General features: G+C 45.2%; 1 protein-coding gene across 2 annotated transcripts in view; it reads left to right on the top strand.

The window, feature by feature from the left end:
* The window catches only part of Tmem150c (transmembrane protein 150C), a 77,296-nt gene that overhangs the window by 44,962 nt on the left and 14,766 nt on the right, over nucleotides 1–17,568 (top strand). The window contains exons 2-5 of one of the 2 annotated variants that reach the window (XM_013350838.2): nucleotides 13,504–13,593; nucleotides 15,543–15,596; nucleotides 15,688–15,720; nucleotides 15,814–15,881. In XM_013350838.2, the coding sequence (XP_013206292.1) occupies nucleotides 13,514–13,593; nucleotides 15,543–15,596; nucleotides 15,688–15,720; nucleotides 15,814–15,881 (235 nt within the window). In that variant the 5' untranslated portion in view covers nucleotides 13,504–13,513. Of the gene's footprint in view, nucleotides 1–13,503; nucleotides 13,594–15,542; nucleotides 15,597–15,687; nucleotides 15,721–15,813; nucleotides 15,882–17,568 lie in introns of those variants that run through there. The other variant, XM_026785173.1, reaches the window with a different exon arrangement.

Genomic DNA, 17,568 nt, shown 5'->3' with positions numbered 1-17,568 from the left:
ACAAATTACATCACCCCACCATCTACAAATTACATCACCCCACATCTACAAATTACATCACCTCCCAATCCACAAAATACATCACCCCACATCTACAAATTACATCGCCCCACCATCTACAAATTACATTACCCCACCATCTACAAATTACATCACCCCACCACCTACAAATTACATCACCCCACCATCTACAAATTACATCACCCTACAATCTACAAATTACATCACCCTACCACCTACAGATTACATCATCGCCCCACCATCTACAAATTACATCACCCCACCATCTACAAATTACATCACTCCACCATCTACAAATTACATCATCACCCCACCACCTACAAATTACGTCAGTGACGAAACTCAGTCTTTCCCCTGTCTCAGAGGGGTCTTGAGTGCATCTTGATGCAGAAAATATTTGACAGTAGGGAAAGGATTCGTGTGTTTATGAGATCTTTGTGAGAAGGGGACTGAGGGCTCCTCTCGATGAGTGCTTGTCTAGTATGGACCTTCCTTTAATCCCCAGCACCACATAAACCAGATGTGGTGGTGTGTGCCCGTAATCTCAGGACTTGGGAGGTGAAGGCAGGATGATCAGGGTTCAAGGTCACCTTAACTATGTGGCAAGTTTGAGGCTACCCTGGGCATCTCTCTCTAGGAAAAAAAAAAAACTGAAAAAAAGTGCGTATATAAAAAAATTAGACACTGTTAGCTCAGGAAGTCATGCCCTGGCCTCAGTTCTACCACAGACATGAGGAAACTGCCTAGTCACTCCAATCTCTTGGATGTCACCTAATCCCCAGGCAAGGCTATGTTAGTATCACCGACGAATGATAGAACTTTCCAGGTAGGTCACGAACAGGGTGACTCTGCCATTTGATGAGAGTTTGGACTTCAGCTCCAAGTGTATCTGAGCGTATTGCTACCATAAAAGATCCTGTAGCTGCAATAAGAATCCAATGACACAATGGCTTTGAAACAGGAGGACTTTTTATTTTATGTAGCATAGGGGATGGAGGTTCCGAATCAGTCGGAGAGGAGGGGTTGATAACAGCGCGGCCATCTGCAACATAGCATCAGTGCGTTGGTGGCCGTTGCCTTAGGTCAGAGGAGATATATGAGAAATCCCTCTTGCTTGTCCCCCATTGGTAAGGAATTAATCATGTAGCCATACCACGTACAGCCGAGGCAGCTGTATGCCTACCTGTTCTCCTAACAGAGCAGAAGAAGCAGGAAGCTGACATCCATAGACAGCGGGTAATCTCTGCCACAGCCAACTCCCCTGCCTCCCAGCAAATCTCCACTTCCTACACCGTTCCACCATTGTAACTGGGGTGTAAGCCTGAGTGTAGATGGTGGGTAACTTGGCATTTAGTTTACAGTTTGTTAGACTTCTAAGAACTACCTCTAGGCTCGCTGAGTAAAAGGGCTTTCTGTGCAGCCTGTCAGCTTAAGTTGGATCCCCAGAACTCACATAACAGCAGGAGAGACTCCACAAATGCCATGGTGTCTGTGCATGTGTGCACGCACAAGTTATACACACGATAATATATAAAACAATCGCATCTGCCCTGGGTGGAAAGGACAGTGTCTTACCCAAAAACTGTTACTTTCGAATGGAAACACTGTATTCATGGCCTGACGGCTAGCACCTGCTTTCTCTCCGCTCCACTGTCTCTGTTGGCTCCACCTTGCTACCTCATAAGTGAAATCATACAACATTGTCCTTTTGTTCATGGTATGGCATTTGTCAGAATTTCCTGTTTGAACTGGCCTTGCTCTTGTGACAACCCTCCTGAGTGCTGGGATTGTAGTGTGAGCTACCATGCTTGTTTTGTTGTTGCTTGCTTGTTTTGTTTTTCCTTTTTAAAGCTAAACAATGTTTCATTGTATGTAAAGTACCACTCTTTTCATCCACTGATTGGCGCTTGGGTTGTTTCTGTCTTTGGCTGATGTAATGTCTGTTGCTTTAAGTATTGGATTACACATAGTGTGCCTGGTTTTACTCCTGTGGTTTGTGTCCTTGTCTCTGCTGTGATAAAATTTTATGACCAGGAACAATTTAGAGAAGTGTTTATTTTTGGCTTACAGATCCAGAGGCAGAGATTTGTGTCAAGATCAGGAACACGAGTGTGTTCGTGCATGCCAGTGTGTACCCAGGCCGCAGGGGAGTCAGATCTCCTAGAGCTGGAATTGTGAACTGCCTGATGTGGGTGCCAGGAACTAAACTCGGGTTCTCTGGAAGAGCATCCGCAGCGCTCCTAACCACTGAGCCATCTGTCCAGCGTTGTGAAGCTTACCGTTCAAAGGTGGCGACTAAGTCACAGAGCCACGCGGCTATCACACCCTATTCCTAGCTTTTTTATTTCTCTGTTGAACAATTTTAAGTCAATTTTATTGGGTGACACTTGGTATCTAAATACTTTGGTATTTGTCTCTAGAAATTAGGACCCTTGCCCCACTGTCGTGGATGGCTTCAGCATTTTTTTGGAGAGAGGGAATTTCTTCACAAAGCCCCACTGGCAAGAGAAACTCTTTCTAGTACAGGTCACTTGCCCCGTTAGAGCGGGAGATGGGTGGAGAGAGTTTGGTGCTGTACCAACCTGTAATGAGGACTTCTGGTTGACTTCCACTATGTTTGCAGAGCAGTGGAGTTGGAAGTTGGGTGCTTTCACAAAGGACCCATTCTTTTCACCTTCTATTCAGCTCTCCTCAATGTCCTTGGGTCCTCATGTATGTTGTCTCGTGGTTACAAGATGGATGCCATGGCTCCAGCTGCTGTGTTTTTACTACACTCTCCCAAGTAAGAAAGAAGGAGCATATGTAGAAAGGGTTTTCCCTATTGAGGATGCAGCCCCTTCCCATCTGCTACCCAGCAGACTTCCTTTTGCATGTCAGTGGCTAGGTTCAAGGGAGTCTGGAACGGTATCGTCAAAGGGAAACGAGGTAGCTATTCGGCCTAACCAACCATGACATATATGGTATCCTTGGGCGAAGTACATTGCTGTCCCAAATAAAATGGTACTTCTCTTGACTAAGAAAATCAGAAGTTATATCCTCCACACATGGGCAGTGTCTGTTCTCATTCTTAAACATATAACCGCCAGTTGTGGTGGCGCACGCCGGTAGGATTTGCTGAAGGAGGCAGAGGCAGGAGGATCGTGAATTCGAGGCCAGCCTGGGCTACACATTTTGGGGCTGGAGAGATGGCTCAGTGGTTAAGAGCATTGCCTGCTCTTCCAAAGGCTCACAACCATCTGGAATGAGGTTTGGTGCCCTCTGCTGGCCTGCAGGCATGCACACAGACAGAATATTGTATACTAAATAAATAAATAAAAATAAATATATATATATATATATTTAAAAAAAACATATAACCGAATTGTGAGACGCTGTGGCATGGAGACTCTGAGGTCGTATTCAATCTCTGTGCTAGTGAAAGGGAAGTTGGGGGTTCTCCTTTGGATGGTGTTGGCACAATGAGCTGCATCTATTTCTGAGAAAAATAATCCTCCGGGCCATGAGTCTAGGAGGGCCCTGTAGTCATCTGCTGGTGAAACTAGAAATCAAATCAAGAAAATGGCGGAGAGAAACAACCACTGCTGTTTCTGTCTAGGGATCATCATATTTGGGGAAAGGCAACATTTTATAGAAATCCTTCACTATACGCATGTTTCTTTTTTTTTTCTTTTTTTGGCCAGCATCCTTAAAAACATTATTTTGTGGTGGAGCCTGACCTTGTGGATTTAATGATGCTGTTTATGCTGCTGGTCAAGACAAGTCATCATAGACTCTGCAGGGGATACCAGGTCACCTAACTCTTGTGGCATCCAAAACTTAGGATGCAGTAAAAACAACTTTTATGTCAGGACTGATGACTTAATAGTTGGCTCCTTTTCCTCATGCTGCTTTGCATCTCAGAGTCTATCAAAATTATAGAAAAAGCAAACAATCCTTGTCATTCTCACCTGTGATGGCCAATGGATTTCAACATAATATAAGCCCTCCACATTTGCTCATGACACGCCTGGCAGAGGCTCCCAGGAGGCTCCTGGTTCATAGACACAGTGACCGTCCTGGCCATTAGTGGGTGGCTCATTCATCTTTTGTGCTCCACACCAGCTGGCCCTGCGAGTATATGAAAAATCGCTGTGGCAAGGGGCTCATCTCCCGATAAACTTCCAAGTGAAAAAAGATAAGCAAAGACCTCAAGTGGTGCTTGCAGCGGAGCTCAGAGTCATGTGTCACTTAGCCGCAGAGACACATCCTGAGGCGGGTGTCATTTGATGATCTCATCCTCACGGTAACATGCTTATACAGACTGACTACACGGTGCCAGGTGGAATAATCTCAGGGGTCGACGGCAGTAATCTCACGGTACAAGGTTTGTCCCGACCAGAAATGCTAATTCACGGCACATGATGACAGCTAGCAGTTCTGGGAGGCTGACCAGGCAGGAGGTGTGCTTTCACTGTGTTTCCAGTTGTTATAAAAATGTGGGAAGGTCGGTTCCATGAAGAGACGGAGGCACAGAGCAAGCCTAGCCAATGTCACATAACGACTAGTAGCCGAGCTGGAACTCTGAACTCCGGTCCCACGCAGATTAACCACACTGCCTCCTCCTGCTGGTTCAGGCCAGACAAACCTTCTCTCTTACAGGCAGACACTTTCTGCTGCTGGAAAGTGTTATCTTAAGTTCTGGAGCTTGTCAGTCACCAGTCAGAGTGGTCTCAAGGGCCTCAAGCAACGATGATCCAGGGGGCTTTCCCTTTCCATCTGTAGGTGGGAGTTTGTCTGTCCATCATGTGGTACGATGGAAGATTTGTCCGCAGGGATGCACTGACCACAGGGTGCCATGTTCCCAGTTTTGATAGCCTCCTTTGTGCTGGAAGAGCTACGTGACACTTGATAACAAAGTATGAATAATATTACTGTTATCATTGGCTTTTTCAAATAGGGCCCCTTTATGAAACCCTTGCTGGTCTCAGACTGCCTCAGCCTCCCAAGTACTGAGCTGATTGACATGAGCCACCGTATCTAGTTGTGACTTTGACTTATAAAGTGCCCCTTTTTGGACAAGTTAAAGTGCATGGGGTCTTAGGGAACAAGCTCGTGTGGGCATAGAATACATGCTTTCAAGAGAGTTTAACTTTTCTCTCAGTCTCTTGAAGCCAGAAGACTTCTAACACATCAAAATGCAAACGGTGGGAGATGCCCCCGATCCTTTATCTGTGGTTCTTTTTTCCCTCTGGGGAAAAGCAAGAGTTTTGGAAACACAGAAGAAGCAGAGGGAGCAGAGGTTTTCGCCACCTCGCCCCTTGCTGTGCAGCCTGCCTGGCCCACAGATTGGGTAAGCGTGTATATCACTCACACTCGCGGAATGACATTTATTGGAAGAGAACACATGGCAAGACGTGCAGAGCTGGCAGTGCTGACTCTGTGCCATGTGGCCATCTGGGTAACAGCTTAGCAAGTCATTTCGATAAATAATGCCATTTGGAGGAGCGTTTCAAACCAAAGCTGAGGGCCAGAATCCTTTCAAGAAGGTTTTTTTGCAATTTTGGCTCATACCCTCCTTTTGTCAAAGACTCGTTAGGTCACATTCCCATTATGCTCAGCTCCTTGGGGCCAGGGGAACATTTATGCTTGGTTTTTCACTGTGAAATACCAATGGAAGATTAATATCAGCAGGGTAAATACCACACAGAATGAAAAGAATCTCAGTGTATTTATTATACATGGATAAGGTTCTTTTTTTAGACTTATTATTTTATTTTCTGTGTACGAATGCTTTGCCTGCATGTGTGTGCACACCATGTATGTGCCTTGTGCCCACATAGGCTTGAGATACCCTGGAGCTGGAGTCACAAATGGTTATCAGCCACCATATTGGTGGTGGGAATTGAACCAGGGTCCTCTGCAAAAACAGCAGTGCTCTAAGCCACTGAGCCATCTCTCCAGCCCTAAATAAAATTCCTAGGAATGTGGAATATCTCTTCTTTCCTTGAAGAGGCTTCTTCATTTAGCTCAGGAGAAGAATGAAACTTACCCTTATGTCTTAGTTAGGGTTACTTTTGCTGTGATTGAACACCATGACCAAAAGTAACTTTGGGAGGGGAGGGTCCATTCTGCATATAATATATGTTATATAATATATGTTCCATATAACAGTTCATCATTAAAAGCAGTAAGGGCAGGAACTCAAGCGGGGCAGGATCCTGAAGGCAGGAGCTGATGCTGAGGTCATGGAGGGTGCTGTCCACTGACTTGCTCCTCATGGCTTGCTCAGTCTGAATTCTTACAGCACCCAGGACCACCAGCCCAGGGCTGGCACCACCTACAGTGGGCTGCATCCTTCCCTGTTAATCACTAACTGAGAAAATGCCTTAGAGTAGGATCTTAAGGAGGCATTTCTTCAACGGAGGCTCCTTCCTCTCTGATGACTCTAGCTTGTGTCAAGTTAACACAAAACCAGCCAGCATATCCTACCAGTAAACGAGTGAGATTTTCTTTTTGTTTAAAAATAGTTATTTACTATTAATATGTGTATGTGCACATGCATGCCACATACATGTAGGTTGTAGCATGGCACGTTTGTGGAGGTCAGAGGACAGTTTTGTGACGTTGATTCTCTCCTTTCTGCCTCTGAGTTCCAGGGATTCAATTCAGGTTTCCGGGTTTGCACAGCAAGCGCCTTTTCCAGCTAAGCCATTTCTCCAGCCTTGGTGATATCGTCTAATGGAGCAATAGAGCAGTTTGTGTTCAGGAAGGATGGAAAGCAGAGAACTCAGACTTTATTTCAATTCTGAGGATGCTACCATGTGTAGAAAGCTAAATGCTGCCAAAATGTGTATTCTGTGCCCCCAGGCACTTGTTACCTAAGACCCTATCCAAACTAATTCGCTCAAATCCAAGGGGAACTTTGTAAAGTCACAATCACAGCTAGACACAGTGGCCCATGTCAATAGCTCAACACTGGGGGAGCTGAAGCAGATGTCTGAGGTCAACAGGGGCTTCATTCTTAGACACCACTGGGACAAAGCTGCGGGAGTTGGTTTATCAGGTCCGTTACTGCACTTCCTCTCTGAGGTTCTTAGTCAAGTTAGTTTCCTGAACTGGCCCTTGGTCCCAAGTAGCACAGTCGGTCCCCATCATCTTCTGGGCCCCACAGAACTCCAACACCAAGACCAGAACACACTGCTTGTTTATCTATGGGAATTCTCTGGTCACGTTATAAGCTGAGTGTGAACCAAAAGAGGACCAGTAGATTCTCCAGGACAAAAGAGGTGTGTGTGTAACAAGGTGTACCAAGGAGGCAGAACTGGAAACATGATTTGTCACGTGGGATGCTGACAGGTCAGTGAAGCCGGAAGTTGGTCTTGAGCTCTTCCTTGTAGTCCTCTGGTCTCTAGAGGGTCCTGACAACTAACAAGGTCTTTGCAAAGGAAGGGTGAGTGGGGAGATGGAGTAAGTAAGGGGACTTTCCCCCTCCATGCAACACACACACACCATACACACATGCACCACACACACACACACACACACCATATACACATATACCCCCACACACACCCCACATAACCATACACACACACATACCACATACACACACCACATACACCACACACACCATTCACACTCACATACACACATACCATACACACGCCACACACACATAACACACACACACACCATGCATACACACACCACACACACACACCACTCTGGTCTTAAGCACACCTGTTAGCTACCAGAAGAACATAGCATGGTGGGTTCTACTGTGTGTCTGATTTATGTCCTTCGGTGTAAGAATCTTTTTCTGTGGCTTCATCTGACTTAGCTCATACATGTTTCTCAAGTCTTAGCACAGTAATTTATAAACTGTTGAGGATCTAACAACATTCAATGAAAACAGTTGAGACTCACAGTTTTAAAAGAAAAAAAAAACAGATCAGAGATTTCAGTATAAAACCATAAACCTTTAGTAAAAAGGACATGGGGGAAATCTGAGATCAAGGGATAATTGAGAAGTTCCTAGGTTTGACAGTTTAAAAGGGGGACCTATAAAAAGAGAACTGGGCAGGTTAGATTTTGTGAAAAGCAGAATTTCTTGCTTTGCAAGTAACGTTCTAAGTGAGCCACAGGGATGTGTGGCACATTCCTAAGCCCCAGCTCTTGAGAGGAGCAGGAGGGGGAAGGGAGTTCAGGGCCATCCTCAGCCGTCTTGTGAGTTTGAGGCCCACCTAGGCTATCCGTGAGCCTGCCTCAGACAAACAGGTGAGGCAGAAGATGTGTCCGTGGGGAAGAGTGCTTGGCTGCTCGAGTGTGAGGGCCTGAGTTTGGTCCCCAGCACTCCTGGAGAAGCCAGATGTGGTCATGTGCACCTGTAAGCCCTGAACTAGGCATGGGGATTTCTGAAGCGTGATGGATAGAGGTGAGGGGTCATGGTAAGGTCAGTTACTAGTTGACAATGGTAGACATTGGTATGCCGGGGATTGCCAGTGGGGAGAAGGCATGATGACTGGACAGGGTTGCACTGTGTCATTCCTTACAGTGAAGTGAATTTGCAATCATCTTTAAAGGGAAGGAATGCATAGTCTATGTGAAATCCTTTGGAAGATGCACCAGAGTAGTTCTGCTGCAAGCTAGTAATACAGTCGTGCATAGACATCTCCCAAAGCATCTCTTCATGCTAAGAAAGGGCAATTTTCACCTAACCTCAGGCGGAATATAGAGAATTTTTTCCATAACTTGGACATAAGTTGTCCTAGGAGAGTTAAACCAGTAAAAAATAAAAACGGTTTAGAAGCCTTGGTCACATTAGGTTTTTCTAAAGCAAAACGAACAACTAACACAATGAAAAAATAAAAAAAAAAAACATGCCCTGCATGGGGAGGGAGACCTGAGAGCCCAGCCTTTGGGAGATTCAGCCAGGAAGGTTGTGTTAGGGCCAGCCTGCTTCAAACCAAACCAACAAAAACACGAACAATAACAGTAACAATAACAAAAAACAGAATAGAAAGAGCTAAGGAGACGGCTCTGTAGGTAAAGTGCTTTCCATACAACATAGGGACATGGGTTTGGATCCCCAACACCCAGGTGAAAATCCAAGCCTGGGAAAACTCTCCCGACCCCAGCACAGGAGTGGGGTGAGGGCACAGAGACCGGTGGATCCAGAACTGGTCAGCAGTCCAGCTGAAATAGTGACCTCGGGTTCAGGGAGAAGCCCTGTCTCCAAAAATAAGGTGGAGAGCAACACAGGAAGACACAGATGTCAGCCTGTGGCCTTTGCGTGTGTGTGCACACGTTGACACTCCCCTGTACCACATGTAGAAATCACCAAGAGCATATCTGTGGATTAGTGGGAGAGCATATCCCATCACTAAAAACAGATAAAGCCATAGGAAGGCAGACTGAACATTAAGAGGTTAAGATTTTTTTTTCCTTTGGAAAGTCATTTGAAGGAAAACAATATTACCAGAAAAGCTATCTGTGCCTTTCTAGAATAAGTGCTACTTGGAGAAGAAAGTCTTGTTTTTCTGAGTTGTGCTCTGCAGATAGGAGCCCAGTCCCATCACACGACTTGTCTGCTCAGTCAGTCCAGTTACAGCACTTCTAGAACAGGATTGTATATAAGGCTCTTAGCCTGCACCATTGATGGTCTGCAACACGACCCTATAAAGCAGAAATTGCTCTTAGTTAAACTAAGGTGTAAGAGGTGGGATAACCCACCAGAGATCGTGTCGCTAGTGGCTGGCGACGTCGTTCACATCCTGGTCTGTCCACGGCATTTCTGTCCTACTGCATCTTCCAAGGAAATGATGGCAGCCAGCCAGCTTGTTGCCATGTTCCTAGAGGTGGCTTCTTAACTCTTTTTATGTACCTCTGATTTCCCATAGTCCTAGCAGAGGAGTCAATGCATTGGCTCCTTTGACTGTTCCGTTTCTCACTGTGTGTTTGCAGGTTGGTATTCTGATTTTATCAGCCATCCTCTGCAAGCATGGTGAATGTTTTTTGTGCCGTCTTGGTAGATTGTCTGTGCTGTCTGAGTTCACCAAGGAACTGACTGGAGAGCTAAGATGTGATCCTCTCACTTCAGACTCAAGATGGTTGATCTCAAAGCGTCCTTCAGACTCTCCTGCCTTGGGTCAAGCTGCTCCTTGACTCTGGAACAGGTTGAAAATAGAACAAAACCGCTTAAAGTACTAAGTGGAAGCATTGTGCCTTTGAGAGCAACTAGAAGGCTGCTGTATCTCATAGCCTAAGACATTTGTAGAGAATGGCTAAGGGGGATCTTCCTGACTCTGCCACCACCGTTTAACAGGGCTTCCATAGCCGATTTCTGCTGGGTGTTGTAAACATCCATCGGAAGGTGTTTGCGTCTTCTTCTTACCTCTCTATCTGCTCCTTGGGCTCTTCCCAACCAAAAGCACTGTGATGGTAGACCTGTCTTCAGACTATGAGAAACATAAAAGGCTTTTCATTGTCCTGTGTTTCCTGGGACTTGCCGGGAACTTAGAAAGTTTCGTAGTAACAGTATGAAGACAGGTAATATTAACTTATTGGATTATGCTATATGTGTAGTTGGGATTCAACTCTCTTTTAATATGATAAATTAACTTGTTACTGTCTCATGGTCTTAAGGAAAAAATAAAGAGGAATCAGTAAGTAGGGGGGAAAGAGATGCTGGAAAGATGTAGGACTCGAAATGCTTCTAGTGAAGATGGACTTATGCTGCTGGCTTAAGACGGCAGACGCTTCCAGAAGATGGAGGGAAACCGGAAAACCTAAGCAAGTCACACGAGCTCTGATTACGTCATATAAGACATCGGAAAATGAGACTCGAGAGCAAGATTTATTTACTTAAAAGTATTGGTAAATATTTTTATTTAGCATTGTACTCAGATTTAAATATTGCACACTAGCTGGAAGTGTCACACCCGGGTAACTGACCATCTGTCTCTTTAATAAACATACTTGGAGACTAGCCCAATGGAGAAGGAGGAATTAAAAGGGACCTGCTGCCCCTTGTTCTCCAAAGTCAACTGGGTCCCAAGGACTGGAAGACCTCCATCAGGTTATCCCATAGCCCATAGCCCTAGTGAGTCACCTGCTCTTTTGTTTGGGGAAGCCATGGAGATGGCATTGGGTAGACTCTAGCCAGTCTCCGTTCTACAAAGAAGAAGCCCTCCTTCATGACATCTTCGTCCTCCAAAATTTACATTATGTAGCTAGTTGGCAGCCTCGGAGACCATTGAAGAAGGACCCTTCGTTCAAAGCATCCTTGTCCTCTAAAATTTCTGATACCAGAGCCTGCCCCAAGACCCCCTAATGAGGATGCCAACCCCATCCAACAGAAAAGAGATGCATGGGCCACAGCTGCACCTTTTGAACGCATCTCTAGAAGCTGACCTTCCCAACCCTGCTCAGGAATGTTAGCCATGGCCAACTTCATTTTGAAGAGTTCTTATGTTTTTGGTTGAATAGTAGCAATTTCCACAAACCACAGTAATGAGCATTCCAGAACTAAAGCCTAGATTCCTGACCCACACCACCCCTGAAGACCCTTAATGTTGGCTCTCCATAAGGGATGGGTTTTTTGGTCACCTGGAATTCTTTCCCAGACTCTGTGTAGCCCTGGATATCCTAGAACTCACTCTGTAGACCAGGCTGGGCTCTAACTTAGAGATCCACCTGCCTCTGCCTCCAGAGTGCTGGGATAAAAGGCGTGCGCCATCACCGCCCAATGGAATCTTTTATTTACTACTCACCTTTCTGTTGTCACTCCCAGCAACAGCCAATCTTGAGCCAAAAGGGGCGGAGCTTTCACCCTCATTCTCCACACCCTGTTTCTGCCCTGTAGCTACCCCAGTTTGTAAGGTTTGGGGGCTCTGACTTTACAGAGACCTCCCCTTCCAGGTTCTCCATCACTGAAGAAGGATGCTTAAAAAAAATATCCCACACGAGCTCAGAACTGAGTATAATAGAGGGTTATTTATTTAGGGGTAGGCTCACAGATCACAGTCCTCTGCTGGAATGGGGAACAGCAATCGAATCCCACAGCCGGAAAAGAGGCTGAAATGCGCTTTACATCAGCAAATATAGTGTAAGAGGTCATGCCCAAGTGGGTGGGTAATTTAAAGGCTACTGGCAGTAGGAATTCCTACAGCACCTAGTTCTAGCCGGGTGATGGTGGCACATGCCTTTAATCCCAGCACTTGGGAGGCAGAGGCAGGCGGATCTCTGAGTTTGAGGCCAGCCTGGTCTACAGAGCTAGTTCCAGGACAGGCTCCAAAGCCACAGAGAAACCCTGTTTCGAAAAACAAACAAACAAACAAAAAAAAAAAGAAAGTTCTAAGCCTAATACAAAGTTATACACAATAAGAACAAATATCAGGCATAAAAATTAGAATTACAACCAGCATAAACAATATCAAGCAAGAAACATGTAATAAATGTTTCAATAATTATTCTATCCTAACACCCCACCATCAATAAAGACCTGCACTGCCTTTAAAAATGTGGCATCCCTGTGGTGACTAGTGTGTTGCTGTCAAATGGGCACAATGTAGAATCACCTGGAATGGGGTATCTGTGGGGAGTCGTCTGAACTATGCTGGCCTGAGACCAGGCTGTGAGTGGTTCTTAGCTGGGTCCGTGGAGGTGGGAGGAGCCACCCTGAATGTGGCCAGCACCATTTGATTGGGCCCTGGACGGAATGGAAGGGAGAGAGGACAAGCTGACACTAGTGTGTATGCTAGTTCGTTGCTCTCTGCTCCTAAGCGGAATGTGTGTGATCCGTTCTCTCTTGCTGCTGTGACTTCTCCATAATGGTGAACAGTCAGCTGGAACCGTGAGCTAAAGCAAACCTTCTGTCCCCTAGTGTTTTTGTCAGGGCAGTTTGTCACAGTCACAGGAAGTGAAGCTAAGTCACCCAAACACAATGTCTGTCATTTCTCCACTGTGCTGGTTGGCGCTAACCAAAAGCCTTGTTCATCTTGAGAACCCACCGGAACCGCTCAATAACTTGCTACCAGTGAAGTTCAGATTTGCAAAGCATCTGGCATTTCCCCCATGAACTGCTAGTTTATTTCGTACCTATTTGTTTCTAACACTCTTTTCTCTAGCCTTAGCTACATGTCAGATCTATCAGGCTGTTTATATTAATACTTGCTCTGGACTTCTATACTCTGCATCTCAAAATACTTTGTCTCAAAATACTTTGAACATATCACTGCATGTGTGAAGCTGAACATTTTCATGAAAGCCCTCCCATTGGGTCATAGCTGAGATTAGGAATCTTTATGCTAGTACCAGACAACGGTGACCTATTTTACCCTTTGGATTTTCCTGCTAAGAAGGTGGCAGTAATAACAGACTTGAATCCTGGTTTTATAAAATCGTGGGTTTCTTTGCTGTTGTTGTTCTCAGTTGGACTTTCCATCTTGAAAGAGTCCTGTGGATTCTTGCCTTCACTATTAATGCCTGTTCGTTTGATTGCAGTGGTGCAGGCATGGATGGGAAGAAATGCAGCGTGTGGCTGTTTCTACCTCTCGTGTTTACTGTGTTTACTTCAGCTGGCTTGTGGATAGTGTGAGTACATTTTCGTTAGCAATGTAAGAGTCACATGTGATATCGAGAAAATCCAGGTTTGGGTACTAGGACATATTTGTATAGATGTATTTCTAAATGTCATATATATAGTTTTTCTAAAGTAAATATATGTGTGTGTTAATTCACCCTTACTAAAGTTGTCAATTTTTCTCATCCTTTATTACTTAAAGTAAAATAACAAAGTTGAATAATAAATTATTTAAAATAGGTAATGAAGACCCCCACCCCATCCTTCTTTAACAGAAGGTTTGCTATGTAGACTAGGCTGGCCTTGAACTTGCAACCATCCTCCCACCCCTGCACACTGATATTACAGGCTTGTGCCACTACACAGCCATTTGTTCTTCTCGTGAAGCTGTTCTTTGTTTTCAGGCAGAGTCGCACTGTGTAGGCAGGTGAAGCCTGTTCCAGGATGGCTGGCTTGTTCCATGTAACGAATGTTTTCAAAGCTGGTTGTATGAGTTCATATTTACAAACTTTTCTCATTTGACACCAGTCAATGCTCTGTGGGCTCTGTTTGCAACCAACTCGTGACGAACTCCAAGGTGTTTATAAAATAGGTATCTCTACACTGGAAGGCCTGGCTTACTACCAAAAACAAGGTCCCATAGTTGCTGATTTCAGTCCATACTGTCTTAAGAAAACTCACAAAGAATGGTTTCACTGGCCTGTGATGTAGGTCAGTGACAGAGTGCTTGGAGAGCCATACAATAGGTCATGGGCAGCTACTGTTCTATTGCTGTGATGAAACACCATAGCCAAGGCAGCTTATACAGGAAACCATTTTATTGGGGCCTTCTGGCTTCAGAGGGTTAGAGTCTGTGGAACAAAGGCCCGGAGGCTGGAACAGCTGGGAGCTCACGTCTTGATCTGTCAGGAGGAAGTAGAAAGAACTAAACAGAACGGTCTGAGACCTTTGACCCTCAAAGGTCACATCTCAGAGGCACCTCCCTCAACAACACTGCACCTTCTAATCCTTCCCAGGCCGGTTCACCAACTGGGGACCAAGTATTCGTTCTCATTCAAACCACCACAGGCTTGATTGCCAGGACAGGGGAAGAAGACAGAAGAGGAAAAATGGTAGTCATATATGCCTGAGAAATTTTATGAAAGCTGTGATGTTCATCCCTCGCCCCCAGTTTTCAGATTATAATTGTCACTGTTTGAACATGAATTCTTCTAAGGAATTTAAGGATGCTTATGTCTCTGCGTGGGTGTGTGCAGCTAAGTGTAGATGCGTGTGCAACCTAGAGGCATCAGATTCCCCCAGAGCTGAAGTCACAGGAGTTGTGAGCTACCTGACGTGGGTGCTGCTAAGAACCGAACTCAGGTCCTCTGAAAGAGCAGCACATGCTCTTCCCTGCTGAGCCACATCTCCAGGGCCTGATGACCGTGGCATTTGAGCTTTAAAGCACCAGTGATCTATGGGTGAAGAATTGCAGTTGGCACGGTTGTGCTGATACACAGCTGTAACCCCAGCACTTGGAAAGCTGAAATAAGAGAATGATAGGTTTTAGGCCAGCCTGAGCTACATAACAAATTCCAGGCCAACCAGTGCTATAATGGGATCCTGTCCCAAAAAGAAAGACAAATGTAGTTAAAGATCTTTTTCTGTCTGTTTGTTGGTTGGTTGGTTAGTTCAGTGTTTTGAGAGGGAGTCTCACGTAGCCCAGGCTGGTCTTCCGCTCCTTGTGTAGCCGAGGATGGTATTGAATTCTGATCCTACTGTTTCTCTATCCCAAATATTGGAAATACAGTGTTCAAACATGCCTAGCTAATGAGCGTTTCTTAGAAAATAATGGCTATGACATCTACCCATGATATAAATAAATTAGATATTTAACTCAATTAAAATGAGAAATATTAATTCTTGGGGGGGGGTATTTTAAATTGTGTTGTTTTATAAACTGGTCATTCTTTCTTGCTAGGTACTTTATAGCCGTGGAAGATGACAAAATTTTGCCATTAAATTCAGCCTCAAGGTAAAGATTACATCTAGAGAAATCACTGCTCTGTCATAGAGTCAGCAGTGACTTTGCCTTAACCTGTGCCTCTGTGTTTCTTGTTATCTAGGAAATCTGGCATGAAGCATGCTCCGTACATTAGGTAACTCTGATTCTTCCTGACCTGTTGAGTTTGAGGAAAGTGCATGTCAGATGCATGACGCTACCGATTTGAACAGCCAACGTCTTTCTCCAGTTTTGCAGGTGATGATCCTCCCGCCAGTTGTGTGTTCAGCCAAGTAATGAACATGGCCGCCTTCCTAGGTAAGACGGGCAGGAACGGTGCTTTATGGGCTCTGCTCCATTTCTGTGTTAAATCCTCCTGAAGCCACACCAGAACGATGGGGGACCCGGCTGACCATTGAGTATTGTGTAGTGTCAGGATGCTGAAGGCACGTTTTTGTAAATCCTTCTGCATCCCCTGTCTCCTTCCCAGCCCTCTTCCCTTTGCCATCTTTATCTGGTTCTTCATACTCAGAACTTTATTTCTTCTGCTGTGTGAGATAATATATTTCACATGTCGTGAAATCTTGCTGAGACGGTACTAGGTCGCCACATGGTAGCTCTATAAAGAGGACACCTTATTTATTCCTTCCCTGGCAAAGATGGATGTAGCAGGCTTTCTCTTGAGCAGCCAACCAGCCCCCAAATCATGACAGGGAGAGTTACTATTAGTTATGAATGCTCAGCCTTATCTTAGGCTTGTCCCACCAGCTCTTATAACTGAATTTAACCTGTTTCTCCTCATCTACATTTTGCCTTGGGGCTTTTCACCTTTCTCTCATCCTGTATGTCTCATCCATGTCTGTCTGGTGGCTGCTGTCTCTTTCCCTTGTTCTCCTCTCTCCCTCTTGTTCTCTTGAGCCTAGAGTCCTCCTACTTAGTCTCTCTGCCTGTCTGCCCCACTTTTCCTGTTACTGCCTAGCTATTGGCCGTTCAGGTGCCTTAGGCAGGCAAGGTAAAACAGCAGCCCATCTTTACATCATTAAACAAATGCAGCCGAAACAAACGTAACACACCTTCGCCTAGTTAAAGTAATACTCCACAGTCATGGGAAAGTAGGTAGGCTCTGTGGTGCATATCTCTGTTAACACTGACCCTAGGATGATGTCCTCCTGTGTACCCACATACATATCAAGCCGCTGTGTGGAAAAGTAGGTTTCAGAAAAAGTACCATTTCTTTGAGGCCCAAAACCCTCCTTCAATGTCCTGTCCCCCAGGATCTGCAGGTACTTTCTGAACCCTGCCAGTCCTCTGGAGATGGTGGGAACCAGCCATGCTCTTTTCTCTTGCTGAATCTACTTTGTATACCATTTTCCAGCAACCCAGGCCTTCTAAGCATCTTGTCAGCTGTCTGTCATTGCTGGCATGCTGTCGGAAGAGGACCAGGAACAGCACAACAATGCCGGTTTTTTGAAGGATTTTTTTTTGTTGTTGTTGCACAGTGAGACTTTCATTCGTAGCAAAAGATACAGATGGATAGCACTGCAAAGAAAGTGTCGGCTTTGGGCATCCTTATCCCCTATGTCCACATAGTTCATTTACATGTAGAGCTTTGCCTCTCTATCCCAAACAATTTCCTACTCATACCTGCTGTTTGCCTCCACACATACACGTTGAGATATGGTTTTATGCAACCCAGATTGGCCTAATGCTTACTATGTAGCCCAGGATGATCTTAAACTTCCAACTTCCTGCTTCTACCTTCCGAGTTCTGGAATTGCAGGCCCGCACCACCATGCCCAGTTTCTATGGTTCTGGAGATCAAATCCAGAGCTTTGGGCGTGGTAGGCAAGCATTCAACCAACTGAACTCCATCCCCAGCCTCATGTGTATTATATTATTATTCCTCCCCTCTCCTCCTCCTTCTTCTTGAAATGGGATCTAATTTAGCCCAGGCTAGCCTTGAATTAACTATGTAATGATGACTTTAAGCTCCTGATCCTCCTGC

This window comes from Microtus ochrogaster, linkage group LG1, assembly GCF_000317375.1.
Source record: "Microtus ochrogaster isolate Prairie Vole_2 linkage group LG1, MicOch1.0, whole genome shotgun sequence".
NCBI classification, from domain to species: Eukaryota; Metazoa; Chordata; class Mammalia; order Rodentia; family Cricetidae; genus Microtus; species Microtus ochrogaster.
Note: the sequence above shows the minus strand (reverse complement) of the source record. Positions and strands in the feature narration are given on the sequence as shown.